This window comes from Nothobranchius furzeri, chromosome 5 (genome assembly GCF_043380555.1).
Source record: "Nothobranchius furzeri strain GRZ-AD chromosome 5, NfurGRZ-RIMD1, whole genome shotgun sequence".
NCBI lineage: Eukaryota > Metazoa > Chordata > Actinopteri > Cyprinodontiformes > Nothobranchiidae > Nothobranchius > Nothobranchius furzeri.
In genome coordinates, this window is record NC_091745.1 from 390300 (window position 1) to 404788 (window position 14489).

Consider the following 14489-nt stretch of genomic DNA (forward strand, 5'->3'; position numbering starts at 1 on the left):
CAAAAGAAAATCATTTTGCTTTGACTACTGTCTGTCTTGTAAAGCTGCTTTATAAGCAAACAAGATATGTTTTCAATGCTAATGTGGACACGGAACACTCACCAACCCCCATAAATCCTTATGTGTCCTCCTACAGCCATCCCGAAAGAGAACAGACATCAATAGCAATACGATAAGAAGTCCGACTTGTGTAAAAATTGCTATTTTTAGCATACTCTTAGGTCCGGCGTGTTGCTACAAAATGTACAGTGTGAGCAGTCATGTCGCATACTGAGAACTGGGTCGTACAGAGTAAGCACATGACCCGTGAGATTTGCTCTGCGAGGAAGTCGTACAGTTTGAGCTAAAGCTGAACGCTACGAGTGAAAAAGTCGCACAGTGTCCGCCCAGCTTAAGGAGACAAGCAGAAATCATGTAGTTATTGGGGTTTTTACCTTTCTGCCCAAACAATGCAGAAAAACCGAAGAGATATCTCTAGCAGGAAGCTGAAGACAAGTGAGGTTTGCTTGGCGTAACTTTCTGGGAGGCTTGGAAAGAGGGCGGGGCTGTGGTGGACGTTAATATGAACATTACTTTTTACTTAATTGTAATTTCTACTTGTTCATATCTTTTCAAATTTCTTCAGTAAGAACATTATTTGGACAAGGATAAATTATTATTGGGGCAGCAGTAGCTCAGGTGGTAGAGCGGGTTGCCTCATGATCGGAGGGTCATGGGGTCGATTCCAGCTCCTGCCAGGGGTATCCTGCCGTTGTGTCCTTGGGCAAGACACTTCACCCAACTTGCCTGTGTTAGTGGTGGTCAGAGGGGCAGACGGCGCCAAATGGCAGCCTCGCCTCTGTCAGACCTCCCCAGGGCGGCTGTGGCTACAAGTAGCTTACCATCACTAGCAGTGTGTGAATGTGAGAGTGTGTGAAAGCGTCTTTGGGGGTCTAGAAAAACGCTCTATAAGTTCAATGCATTATTATTATTATATTATTGCTATGTAGAACAGGAATTACAGAGAGGTGTGGTTAATTAAATATTAAAATGGCTTGACGTACTGGCTTGCTGAAGACAGATACAGGAGAAACATAGAACACCACAATAATAACCGTTGTTCACTGGATTGTTCTAATGTTACAGTTAAATACGTTCAGTTCACTAACATAATCTGACTCAGTTGGAGCTAATTTGTCTGCATGATGATCTCAGAGATGATAAGTTGGGAGGGTTGCAACTTGTTTTCTGCCAGCTCTGAAGATGGACGAGACATCGTTCTGAACAGGGTATCTGCAGGTTTAAGGGAGCCAAATTTAAGACTTTTTAAGACCTTTTTTTAAGGCCACTTTGACCAAATTTAAGCTATTTTTTAAATTAAATAAATTTAAGCTATAATTTCCAGCTATTGCCTGGAACCGGTGCTAACCACATCGCGAACGTGAGATTAGCCATCCAGTTACCATTAAAATTCCCCATGGCGCAAGCTCCCACTAGCTTAACCAGCTAATGTGCTAATCTAAAAATAGCCCCCTTTCACAACCAACTGAATGTGTACGGTTCCGCTTACGCCAACATCACACACAAAAAATCCTGAACACTAACTAGAAATTCACAAAATTTTTATTGAAAAGAATCTTGTTTAGTGGACCTTTGGTAATTTAAGACCTTTGGAAACTGTATTTAAGGATTATTTGTCATTTTTAAGGCCTTAAATTTGGAAAAGCAAATTTAAGACTTTTTAAGGACCCGCAGATACCCTGTCTGAATTTCTCTCAGCAGCTTTGAGAGTCTAAAGTATTCCCCCACAGGAGATTTGAAGCACTTCCTGGGTGGAAACAAGAGCAGTCTCAGTGAATGTTGATGCTGGTTCTTCTGCGTGTGTTCGTTCGGTTTCACTTTTGCTTTGGTCCGCTGATATCTTTTTTTTTTTTACTTGCTGTGTTGGAGATGTCTTTACAGGGGTTAACCACAGCATTTCACACCATGGTTAATAGTCAAACCAGTTAATGCTTGCAGCCCTAGCCCCAAATCAACAGAAACTTTGGGAGGTAACGTAGAAAAAACGGAGAAATCCCATTCCTGCTATTTACTAAATGAAAGATTAAAATGTATAGGGTGGTAAAGGGTCAAAAAGGTATTGTGCTTTTGCTGGTTGAAGTGAGATTATTAGCTGATAGGACGCCAGCAGGAGCGGGGCTGGGTAGGGGACTTGTGCTGGTTCGCTTGGAATTTGTTAATAACCACTTGCAGTTTTGCGTACTCTGTGCATTCAACTGCCTCATTTTTTTAAAGGCTAAATATTTTTCGTTAAGTGTTCTAATCTAAGCTTCTGTTGATTAATAGAATATTCCATTTGACAACGTTTCAACTGAAACAAAACAGGTTTGCTGCTAAAAAAAATGAAATAAAACATCAAAATTATGAGGCTGAAATAACAGACTTATTATAAAAGGCTCAACAATATGCATTAGATTGGTGTTTAGTTCCCTTTTTCCATCTGATATTTATAGTTAAAATATTTTTAAATATTTGAACTACATTTCATTAACATTTTAGGTTTGTATTAATAACACTCATCTTAGTCAAAATAACACAAATATATCCAGTAAAATATAATGCATTTCATTAACATGCATTTGTATTGGAAATGGTAACATTTAATTTCTGCTGCTAACAACGTAATGGTGGCATGTCTATTATGTAGGGGTTGGCAATGATCCAGTTCAAATTATGTTCAAAGATAGAAGCATTTGTGAATTATATACTACAACGGCTTGCCGTACTTTCTGCCCCTGTGTGTGGAGCAGACTTGTAGCAGGAATGTGACTCGTATTTCTTCTGCGTCCTGCAGCGCTATGGATCAGAACCGCTGCAGGATGCAGAATAAACAGGATGGTGGGGACTTTTCATCCGCTTGTAGAGTTTAGTCTTTTTTAGTTTTACGACCATCACACATTTTTCTGTGCGCCACTTGATCGTGAGACTGCTACCTGTTAGCTTTAGCATTAGCCAATCTGCGTGTAGCTGCACTTTTGACCCCAAACTTTGGACCGGTTCTGTCTTTGTGCCTTTGCTGGTTCTTTTATTTTCCTCCATTGCATCCAGATTTCCACACTGTGCGCCAGTAAAAAGCATTTTTCCTACACGTGACTTACTTTTGTTCAATAAAGTTCTGGGGAAAATAGTAATTCAATGATGTTCAAACTTCTTCTTCCGGCTCTTGGAGAGTACAGACATTTTTTTTCCTCCTCTCCCTCCCTCCTCATCCCAAGGCTCTTTGTCCTGTCTTTGTGTGCACGGCGCGTTCTGCATTTTTTCTGGAAATTGTTAAAAATGGATCTGGTCAGTTGGTCTCTCAACACGATTGAGAAAATTTTTTCAACGATGAGAACGGGAGAAGGGGCTCCCAGATGTCCCTCTGGGACAGAGCCGTCGTCGTCGTCTTCCTCCGCTTATCCGGGTCCGGGTCGCGGGGGCAGCATCCCAATTAGGGAGCTCCAGGCCGTCCTCTCCCCGGCCTTGTCCACCAGCTCCTCCGGCAGGACCCCAAGGCGTTCCCGGACCAGATTGGAGATGTAACCTCTCCAACGTGTCCTGGGTCGACCCGGGGGCCTTCTGCCGGCAGGACATGCCCGAAACACCTCCCCGGGGAGGCGTCCAGGAGGTATCCTGACCAGATGCCCAAACCACCTCAACTGGCTCCTTTCGATCCGGAGGAGCAGCGGTTCTACTCCGAGTCCCTCCCGAATGTCCGAGCTCCTCACCCTATCTCTAAGGCTGAGCCCGGCCACCCTACGGAGGAAACTCATTTTGGCCGCTTGTATCCGCGATCTCGTTCTTTCGGTCATTACCCAAAGCTCATGACCATAGGTGAGGATTGGGACGTAGATCGACCGGTAAATCGAGAGCCTGGGTTTCTGGCTCAGCTCCCTCTTCCCCACGACAGATCGGCTCAGCGTCCGCATCACTGCAGATGCCGAACCAATCCGCCTGTCGATCTCCCGATCCCTCCTACCCTCACTCGTGAACAAGACCCCAAGATACTTAAACTCCTCCACTTGAGGTAGGACCTCTCCCCCGACCCGGAGGTGGCAAGCCACCCTTTTCCGGTCGAGAACCATGGTCTCAGATTTGGAGGTGCTGATCCTCATCCCAGCCGCTTCACATTCGGCCGCGAACCTACCCAGCAAGAGCTGAAGGTCAGAGCTGGATGAAGCTAGGAGGACCACATCATCCGCAAAAAGCAGAGACGAGATTCTCCTGCCACCAAACTCGACACACTCTACACCACGGATGAGTCTAGAAATTTTGTCCATTAAAGTGATGAACAGAACCGGTGACAAAGGACAGCCCTGGCGGAGTCCAACCCTCACTGGGAACAGGTCCGACTTACTACCGGCTATGCGGACCAAACTCACGCTCCTCTGGTAAAGGGACTGAATGGCCCTTAACAGAAAGCCACCCACCCCATACTCCTGGAGCGTCCCCCACAGGGTGCCCCTGGGGACACGGTCATAAGCCTTCTCCAAATCCACAAAGCACATGTGGATTGGTTGGGCAAACTCCCATGCCCCCTCCATCACCCTTGCAAGGGTATAGAGCTGGTCCACAGTTCCACGGCCAGGACGAAAACCACATTGCTCCTCCTCTATCTGAGATTCAACTATCGATCGGACCCTCCTCTCCAGTACCTTGGCGTAGACCTTTCCAGGGAGGCTGAGGAGTGTGATCCCCCTATAGTTGGAACACACCCTCAGGTCACCCTTCTTAAAGATGGGGACCACCACCCCGGTCTGCCACTCCCTAGGAACTGCCCCCGATGACCACGCAATGTTGTAGAGACGTGTCAACCATGACAGCCCTACAACATCCATAGCCTTGAGATACCCAGGACGAACCTCATCCGCCCCCGGGGCTCCGCCGCTGTGTAGTTGTTTGACTACCTCAGCAACTTCTGCCCCCGAGATCGGACAGTCCATCCCCAGGCCTCCCAGCTCTGGTTCCTCCTCGGAATGCGCATTGGTGGGATTGAGGAGCTCCTCAAAGTATTCCTTCCACCGTCCGACTATAGCCTCAGTTGACGTCAGCAGCTCCCCATCCCCACTGTAAACAGTGTGAGCGAGTTGCTGCCTTCCTCTCCTGAGGCGCCGGACAGTTTGCCAGAACCTCTTTGGAGCCGATCGATAGTCTTTCTCCATGGCCTCACCAAACTCCTCCCACGCCCGAGATTTTGCCTCGGCAACTGCCACTGCTGCACCCCGCTTGGCTATCCGGTACCTGTCTGCTGCCTCCGGAGACCCACAGACCAGCCACGCCCTGTAGGCCTCCTTCTTCAGCCTGACGGCTCCCCGAACCTCTGGTGTCCACCAGCGGGTACGGGGGTTGCCACCACGACTGGCACCGGCCACCTTACGACCACAGCTAGCAACAGCCGCCTCGACAATCGCAGAGTGGAACAAGGCCCACTCGGACTCAATGTCCCCCACTGCTCTCGGGACGTGGTCAAAGCTCTGCCGGAGGTGGGAGTTGAAGACCGTCTTGACAGGTTCTTCTGCCAGGCATTCCCAGCAGACCCTCACTATGCGTTTGGGTCTGCCAGGTCTACGCGGCATCTTCCCTTGCCATCTGATCCAACTCACCACCAGGTGGTGATCAGTTGACAGCTCCGCCCCTCTCTTCACTCGGGTGTCCAAAACATACGGCCGCAGGTCAGATGATATGACTACAAAATCTATCATCGACCTGTGACCTAGGCTGCCCTGGTACCAAGTGTACCGGTGGGCATCCTTATGTTCGAACATGGTGTTCGTTATGGCCAAACTGCGGCTTGCACAGAAGTCCAATAACAAAACACCGCTCGAGTTCAGATTAGGTGGGCCGTTCCTCCCAATCACACCCCTCCAGGTCAAGCTGTCATTGCCCACGTGAGCATTGAAGTCCCCCAGCAGGACAATGGAGTCCCCTGATGGAGCACTATCTAGCACTCGTCCCAGGGACTCCAAAAAGGGTGGGTACTCTGAACTGATATTTGGCCCATAAGCACAAACAACAGTCAGGACCCGTTCCCCGACCCGAAGGCGCAAGGAAGCTACCCTCTTGTCCCCCGGGGTAAACCCCAACACACAGGCAGAGAGTCTCGGGGCTAACAAAAAGCCAACCCCAGCCCTCCGCCTCTCACCCGGAGCAACTCCAGCAAAGTAGAGTGTCCAACCCCTCTCCAGGTCTCGGGTTCCAGAGCCAATGCAATGTGTCGAGGTGAGTCCGACTATATCTAGCCGGTACCGCTCAACCTCTGCCACAAGCTCCGGCTCCTTCCCCGCCAGCGAGGTGACGTTCCATGTCCCAAAAACTAGTTTTCTTGTCCGGGGATTGGACCGCCAAGGCTCCCGCCTTGGTCTGCCACCCGATTCGCATTGCACCGGACCCTTCATGTTCCTGCTGCGGGTGGTGGGTCCACAGTTGGACGAGCCCATGTATCCGGTTCGGGCTGGGCCCGGCCGGGCCCCATGGGCGAAAGCCCGGCCACCAGGCGCTCGCTCATGGGCCCCAACCCCAGGCCTGGCTCCAGGGTGGGACCCCGGTAACCCTCCGGGCCGGGTACTCCGACTCTTCGTTTTAACCGCCATGAAAGATCCTTCGAACCGTTCTTTGTCTCACCCTTCACCTAAGACCAATTTGTCATGGGAGACCCTACCAGGGGCACTAAGTGCCCCAGACAACATAGCTCCTAGGATCATTAGGGCACTCAAACTCCTCCACCACGATAAGGTGACGGTTCAAGGAGGATCTGGTCAGTTGGTCTCTCAACACGATTGAGAAAATTTTTTCAACGATGAGAACGGGAGAAGGGGCTCCCAGATGTCCCTCTGGGACAGAGCCAGCTGGGTAAATCATGGACTCCTGGAAACAGTGGAACATGATCTGCCTCTCTCAACTGTCTGTAGAGGATCCTGAAGATGTCTGGATATTCGTCGTTTTGGTGTCGGGATTTCTGCTGTTTGGCCTGAGCGGTTACCTGGCTTACCGAAAAATTAACAAGCTTAATGAGGATAAACTGATGTAAGCGCCCAGGGTGTCCGGCTCCAATCGCAGCAGTCAGAGGCCCTGCTTGTATTTGTTACAGTCCGTATTCTAATAACTACATGCTATAATAAAATCTGGGGTTAGAAATATGTAACCATCGTTCTGTGTCGGTTCATAAAAGGATTTAGCGAACAAGTGAAGTACTCACAGACACGGCTGTGCTCCTTTGAGAGTAAGTAGTTGGCAAGTGGTGGGGTGTAGGTGAGACACTGAACAGTGGAGTTGAGAAAGCAGGTGTTTCCCAGGTTGTGAAGACCGGCTCCCACCCTGTACACACGCTCCCATTTAAGAGTGAGCTTGTTCCCTGGAAAGAGTATCTTCTGAGGAGCTGGGATGCCATCGCCCTGACCCCCAACCACATTCTCTGAGACTGAGAGAAAAATACAACTGAGCTGGTTTATTTTTGGCATTAAAAAAATACTGAAAATACAAATAACCAAGCACTTACCTTGTCTTTTTATTTGGGTAGGTTCTGTAGCTTGCTGCCCAGTAGCACCCTCAGTTCTGGGACTGAGGATCACATACTTGTTCTTCAGGTTGTCCAGCTGATAGGAGAAACCCTTGCTGGCAGGCTCAAACTCTATTTTCTGCAAAAGGACCTTCATGGCTGAAGAAGCCAGTAACTTGTTGAGATTTCCCTCATCACTAGTCTCCTTCCGACCAGGTTTTAACGCCTCCTTGAGTTTATCCACTATCGGCATTGTTGGAACATCACTACAGAGAAAGATAACATGACTTTACCTCTGCATGAATAGACTAAAAATAAATCTGCTGTTTGAATGCCACATTTGTCTTGTTAGCTAAAAATACAAACTGTCAATAACACTATTGTCACGCTCAACCTCTACAACACGTGTCGGACACAAGGCCCGCGAGATGAATATAAAAAATATATTAAAACTGACCCGCTGGCTGATTTTAACGCGAAGACTACAACTCCCATGATGCTTTGGTTTTATGCTCTTTTTCTGCTCCAAAACATGAAAGTTAACAGCTGAGATATTGCATTTTCATTTAAGATGAAATTATATTTTTATTTTGTTGTTGGCCCGTGAGAAAAGATTTAACCTACAGTAAACAGGAAGTGGAAAGGCTGCAGATTAGGGCTGCAACAACGAATCGATAAATTCGATGAAAATCGATTACTAAAAGCGTTGGCAACGAATTGCGTCATCGATTCGTTGTGTCGCACAACTCTTCCAAAAGTGCACCCCCCCCCCACCCGTCCGCCGTTGCGCGCAGACCAGAGCAAGTCAGATCAGCGCGAGGGAGAGCCGCAGATCAGCGCAAGGGAGAGCCGCAGATCAGCGCGAGGGAGAGCCGCAGATCAGCGCGAGGGAGAGCCGGCAGACTTGCGCTGCTGCGAACCGGTTCCGCATTGTTGCACAGCGATCCAGGCAGCTGCTTCCAGCGCACGGTCCATTCTCAAAGTGGCGCAACCAAAAAACTATAATTAGCACACGATCGTTCATGTCCGCTCATGTTCTCTATTTTCTGTCTTATCTGTGCCTGAAGCTCGCTACTGCGGAGCTCATCACCTGTGCTGTGGTGATGTCACCTCACGCAGCATCGAAAACGCGCTCTCCCCTTTGCGGTCAGGAGATCCCTTTGATCTGCTCAAAAGTAACTGATGAGGTGAAAAGGTAAGAATCCAGGCAACAGATTTTCTGGAGAATTAGGCCGGGGACACACTGGCCGCGGAAGCGCCGCGAAGCGCCGCAAAAATGGGACCGCCTTCATTCGGCGCCCTTGTTAAGCTATTCTATAGACCACATGGGCCGCCGAAGCGCCGCGAATCGCCTCGCGCCGGCGTGCGCCGGCGCTCCAGCCCGCGCCGTGCAGCGATCATTTCGGCGTTGGCTCTATTTTTTTCGCGAGCCGCGGGTGAATCGCGTCAATTCTGGCAGGAAGTCAAACGTAGACAAGAGGCAGGCCGGTAAAGTTAACAAAATAAAGCATTTCAAAATAAAATTCCGCAATAGTCAAACGTGTTCGTAAACAGACACTGCAGAAAAACCACACGAACACGCACACACATACACACACATCGAACTTGTGTGCTTGTGTGACCACGTGAAGGGGGGTGTGGTTTTGGGTGTCTTTTCACCGGAGCAAACAGGACAGAGAGGCAGAAAGTCTGAGGCAAGCAGTTAGGATGGATGACTTTAAATTAATTATGGAAGTTGAGAAACACAAGGAGCTGTACGCCCCCCGAAAAACATGGTTGTTTACGTACCCATTTAGGAAGAAACTGCTAGGATACAGCTGCAGAATTGGAGCGGGTTCCAAGAGATTCAACTGGCAGAAACAACTCATACCATAGGTTCACACACACACGCGCGCGCACACACACACGCACGCGTACAAACACTCAAACGTAGAGGAAAAGAGCTGAGGAAAGGCAGAGAGGAAATGGAGGACACCAAGTGTTTAAAAGAAAAACTACAGCTGAGCCGAGGCGCGCCTCGACTGGGGCGCGTCTGATCTGAACTGAGGAGCAGCGAGCAGCGGCCGAATTTCGTGAGCGATTCGCTTCTCGGCGCTTCGCGGCGCTTCCGCGGCCGGTGTGTCCCCGGCGTTAAGAGGAGATGCAGGAAGATGAGAGACAGACAGGACAGGAAAATAGTTCAATAAAAACAAGAAAACAAAACAAAGTGTTGAAAAGTAAAATGTAGGTAGATTTATCTCCACTACACGTTTTTACTTGTAAAAAACAATAAGTTACACACATGTAATATTTATAAATTTGATACTATTCAGATCTCCTTCAAAACTCAGTCACACACCCAGGGCCGTTTCAAGACATTTTGGGGGCCAAGGCAAAATGCCCCCCCCCCCCCCCCCCCCCCCCCCAATAACTGGGCTCCCCAGAAGCCTCTGTGTAATTCATGCCCTCTCCAGTAGTGTTAGTTATATGGTGTTTATAAAAGCCCCTCAGACATTACTGACATGTTCTAATATTATCAGATGAAAAACTAAATTATCAGACATGCTGTCTCATCTGCTTCTTTTCTAAACTTGCAAAACGTAACACAACTATTTGAAAGCCACTATTTGTGGATTCTCTGAAAGTTTCCATGGAGTGTGGGACAACTTATTTTTTCATTGATCCTTTCGTCTAATCTCACAGCTGAAACAAGCATCCTTAATAATCTGTGCACAGGAAGCTTACAGATGCTGTAGTAAAACAAAAGGTATAATAATTTATTATTAATAAAACCTTGTTGCAGCACTAAAGCAGAAAAATTAGATTTTGCATTAAATATGCAAAATATTTACATATGAATTGTTTTAGAGCCCTTTTATTGGCAGAATCTGATATTAATTTAGTTCTTACATAAAATGGGTCCCAGCGTGGTTTGTGTGGTGTTGCCATAGTGTGACGTCATAGGCACAGATCCCCTGTCCTCTTGTTTGGAAATGGAAATATGGTCACCCTATATTAAACAAACTGTCCACCCGAGCTTTTGCACTGCACAGAGACGCTTCGCTGCCTACGACTGAACGTCAGTTGAGAGTCAGTCTCATGCAGACTGACCAATGAAGAGAGGGCCTCAAGTTAAGACCCTCTCCTCATTGGTCAGTCCACACGAGGTGGGTCAAAGGTTACTCTGGGCGGGTTACATGTTGTCAGGCATTCAAGTATTGAGTATATTTACTGCATATTACAGTAAAATATTCTGTATGTGACCACATTATGGTGATCCTTGGGTCGTGATGATGGAGCCCTTGAATATTGTTGCCCAGGGTACAACAAAGTAGGGCTGCAGCTATCGAATATTTTTGTAATCGAGTACTCTATCGAATATTTTTTTCGATTAATCAAGTACTCTAATAAATTACCCTTTTGTATTTGTAAACCATTATATCAAATAGCATGTTATAATTATGAAAGACCTGTTAAAATGAGCAAGCAATTGCCAGTTACTCTTCAAGTTTTATTCAAAATTAGTTTTCAAAACTTCAGCACTTCAACTTTACTTCACAGTAAACAAATGGCTGTGCAAAAAATAAGTAAACAACCTGAGCCGATTTTCCCCTCGTGCGAGAATCTGCTAGCCTGCAAGCCAGACAGAAACTAGGAGGATAACTGTTGGAAGTAGCGCTGCGAGCGGCTGCGGCCCAAACAGAACCAGAACCGCTCACGGTGCATGCGCAAACAGCTCGCCGGCTGTTTCCCTATTAACACACGTCCGTTTTAATTTCAACACGTTTTTACTCACAATAACAAGGATTGTCGAGAAAGCATGTTTGCTGTGGTTTTGTCAAATTATACTGATCACAAAACATTTATTTACTTTCTTTCGTTTTCCTCTCATAAATACCCATGTCCTCCTGCAGCAATCCCGAGGGACAACAAACATCAATAACACAATAAAAAGTCCGACGTTTTGTGTAAAAATGCTATTTTTTGGCACATTTTAAGTCCGACGTGTTGCTACCAGACGTACGGTGTGAGCTGAAACTAAGTGCTACAAACGAAAAAGTCGCACAGTGTCCGCAGAATATATGGAAATACAGGCTAAAATGCATTATCTTGTAGAGGCTCCGAGTCCGCTTGCAGAAGTGACATTTACAGGCGCTGCAGCAGCATGGAGGATGTGGTGTTGTGCTAGGCTAAATCCATTTTACAGTATTTACACTGGAGTACGTTTTCCGCCTAACGACGTGAAAAATGGTCCCACATCTTGACATTTTCTGTCTTTTTCGCACTCCACCGGGGTCCACGTTGTCCGCCATGGCTTAAGAGAAAGTTAAGTTACATTCGCTACTCGCGTGTGCAGTCCAGTGGGCATGTGCGTCACTTATTTCAGTCCGGGTGAAACATGACCACGGGCGACTGCAAAGCCACGAATTAATTAAATATGAATTAAACGAATCCTCGAGGCAGAGAATTTGACTCGAGGATTTTTTGTACTCGAATTATTCGAGGTACTCGAGGAATCGTTTCAGCCCTACAACAAAGTGTTAATCTGGCCCTGGTTCCGCCGTCACATTCCCGCAGAAACTGGTTGATCACACCGGGGCCAGACTACTAGCATGTGGTTTTACAACCACAATGTCCTCAGAAGCAAAAACGCTTTTAAAAGGGAGGGAGGAGTCCTAACTGTTGCTGCAGGCGTGTTGTGTGAGAGTGCAGTTATATACTGGTTAATATATTTTTGGGTTCAGTTGCTTTCATGTGGCCTAATGTGAGTCTATTTGGGATCATTGGAATGATCAGCAGCATTTCTTGATGTGACTTTATGGCAGTTGCCCAGGGCATCATCGCAAGGAGGATGGCATTCATTTACTTTTGTTTTATTTGGTATTTTTTCAGTCATTTTTGGAAATAGTGATCAATTTTGATTAATTCACAGCCTATGTTTAATTACATTTAAAATAAATGTCAGCAGATGAGATCAAACAAAACAGATGAGAATTGCCCTTAAGCTATTTAACTTGGACCAAGCATTTTGGGTCACAGATAGGTGTAGCTTAGGGTCTCTGTCTATACACCTTATAAGACAATTTAGGTGATGGCATGTTGTTTTTCTGCTATTGAACTGTTTTCTAATAATGTTGTGTTAAATAAAGTGAAGGAAGGAGAGAAATAACGTTTCCCTAGCAGTTTTTAAAAATTTCCCCATGTAATCCGATTAATCGATTAATCGTGTCGAGACCCCATCCGATTAATCGATTATCCAAATAATCGTTTGTTGCAGCCCTACTGCAGATAGATGAATAGAATAGAAAATCCCTTTATTGTTCCTCAGTGGGGAAAGCTAGACGGCACAGCAGCGATGACACGTATTACAGGAGAAAAAAAGGAGAATAAAATATAAGAAAAATGGATAAACAACACGAAAACATAAATCCTGAATAGATTTTAAAAATGCTGAATTTACCACAAGTAATGAATACCACTGATGCGTTTTATTTAAAATTGACTTGCTCGTGTGTAATTTGGTTATTCCACATTCATGTTAATGCAAAAATAAGTTTGTTTCCAAATTAAAAGGTTCAAAATTGCATATATATATTGATAAAGAAAATGTGCAAATTTGCCGTCACCTTTTCAAAAAATATTAAGTTTTGGCCCGCGACTTCGTCCCAGATTTACAAACTTTTACCAAACAGACCGAATGCATCTGAGGTGGACTGCCACGATTAGTCGATGTCGATAAACAAAATAGTCGACTATTAAATAGTCTATGCATCGTTTGTTTTATAAACAAATCTGTACATTATTTTAAGTCTGAAATTGATATGGATTGATCAAAGTTGCTTTATGTATTGTTTATGTGAAAGCTATTTACAGAGCAGCCTCAGAATTGAGATTCAATGTTTTTAATCACAATAACAAAATAAACTATTACAGAACAGGTTTTTCATTAAACTCAGAACACAAATATTGTTGTGATTTGGCGCTTTATAAATAAACTTGAATTGAATATTTAAGTGCATGAATGACTACAAATGAACTCATGCAGTAGGAAATATAAACTAGAACAAGACAACTTTTATATTTTCTCAGACAGACTTTGTTCTAACTTATAACCCTCTGCTTATTTCTAACAGCTGAGCTGAGGGAGAAAATATGTAAAAAAAAATAGCTTCAGACATGTTTTTCCGTGTAATTTCAAAAATAAATGTTTTCATTTACTCAAAACATTGTAGATTTGTTCATTACGGAGTTCCATTCTCAACACTTCCAAGAGTAGACGCCGCACAGACCGCTTCTGTCAATGGCAGTCGCATTTACATGGTCTCTTTTTTATTATGTCTATGGTTAACGTTTTAGCTAAGTCGATTTATAGTTCATCATTTTAAAAACATGGCTACTACTTTTCAACGTTTACGTAACTAAATATTTTAATTGCTGTTTGTTCCATTCTGCTGTCAATCCAGCAGGTCTGGACACTACGGGCCAGCCATCACATGTTGAGCTAGTAAGTAGGTTGCTAACCTCGGTTACAGCTGCTTTCGGCCTGAAAGTTTTGAAAACACACGAAAATGAACAAAGACATACCATCGAATTTTGACTGAAACTTTCAGTGTTCAATAATTTTACTCTCCCGGTTGTCTACATTTAGGTGCGAAACCTCTGAACTGTTTTACAGCTGCACAAATAAATTAGCTAGCGTCACGTGGCGACAGCTTACAGTCTTCCTCAATGCTGCACTGTTTGTTAGCATCTCAGAGCGAACCCGGACAGCCACAGCTTTTCTTTCTGTCCACCAACATCAGCTTGGACACACACCGAAAACGTTGATTGAACTAAACCATGCGCCTGTTAACTCACCTTTGGGCCAGACGGTCAAAATATTAAAGAACAAGAGTTTTCTTCCTTTACTGAAGCTACCTAGTCTTGTAAATTCTGCTCATGCTGCATTATGAGCAGGGGGCGCAAACGATGGCCGAGAGGCAAATGGATCGATAAG

At 45.6% G+C, this 14489-nt stretch overlaps 1 protein-coding gene across 3 annotated transcripts in view; it reads right to left on the minus strand.

The window, feature by feature from the left end:
- usp36 (ubiquitin specific peptidase 36) overlaps positions 1-14489 on the minus strand; it is a 37452-nt gene extending 22963 nt beyond the window's left edge. For all 3 annotated transcript variants that reach the window (XM_070551696.1, XM_015946618.3, XM_015946616.3), the window contains exons 1-3: positions 14351-14489; positions 7514-7779; positions 7214-7435 (exon numbers count right to left, since the gene is read on the minus strand). In XM_070551696.1, coding sequence (XP_070407797.1) covers positions 7214-7435; positions 7514-7766 — 475 coding nt within the window. In that variant the 5' untranslated portion in view covers positions 7767-7779; positions 14351-14489. The remainder of the gene's footprint in view (positions 1-7213; positions 7436-7513; positions 7780-14350) is intronic.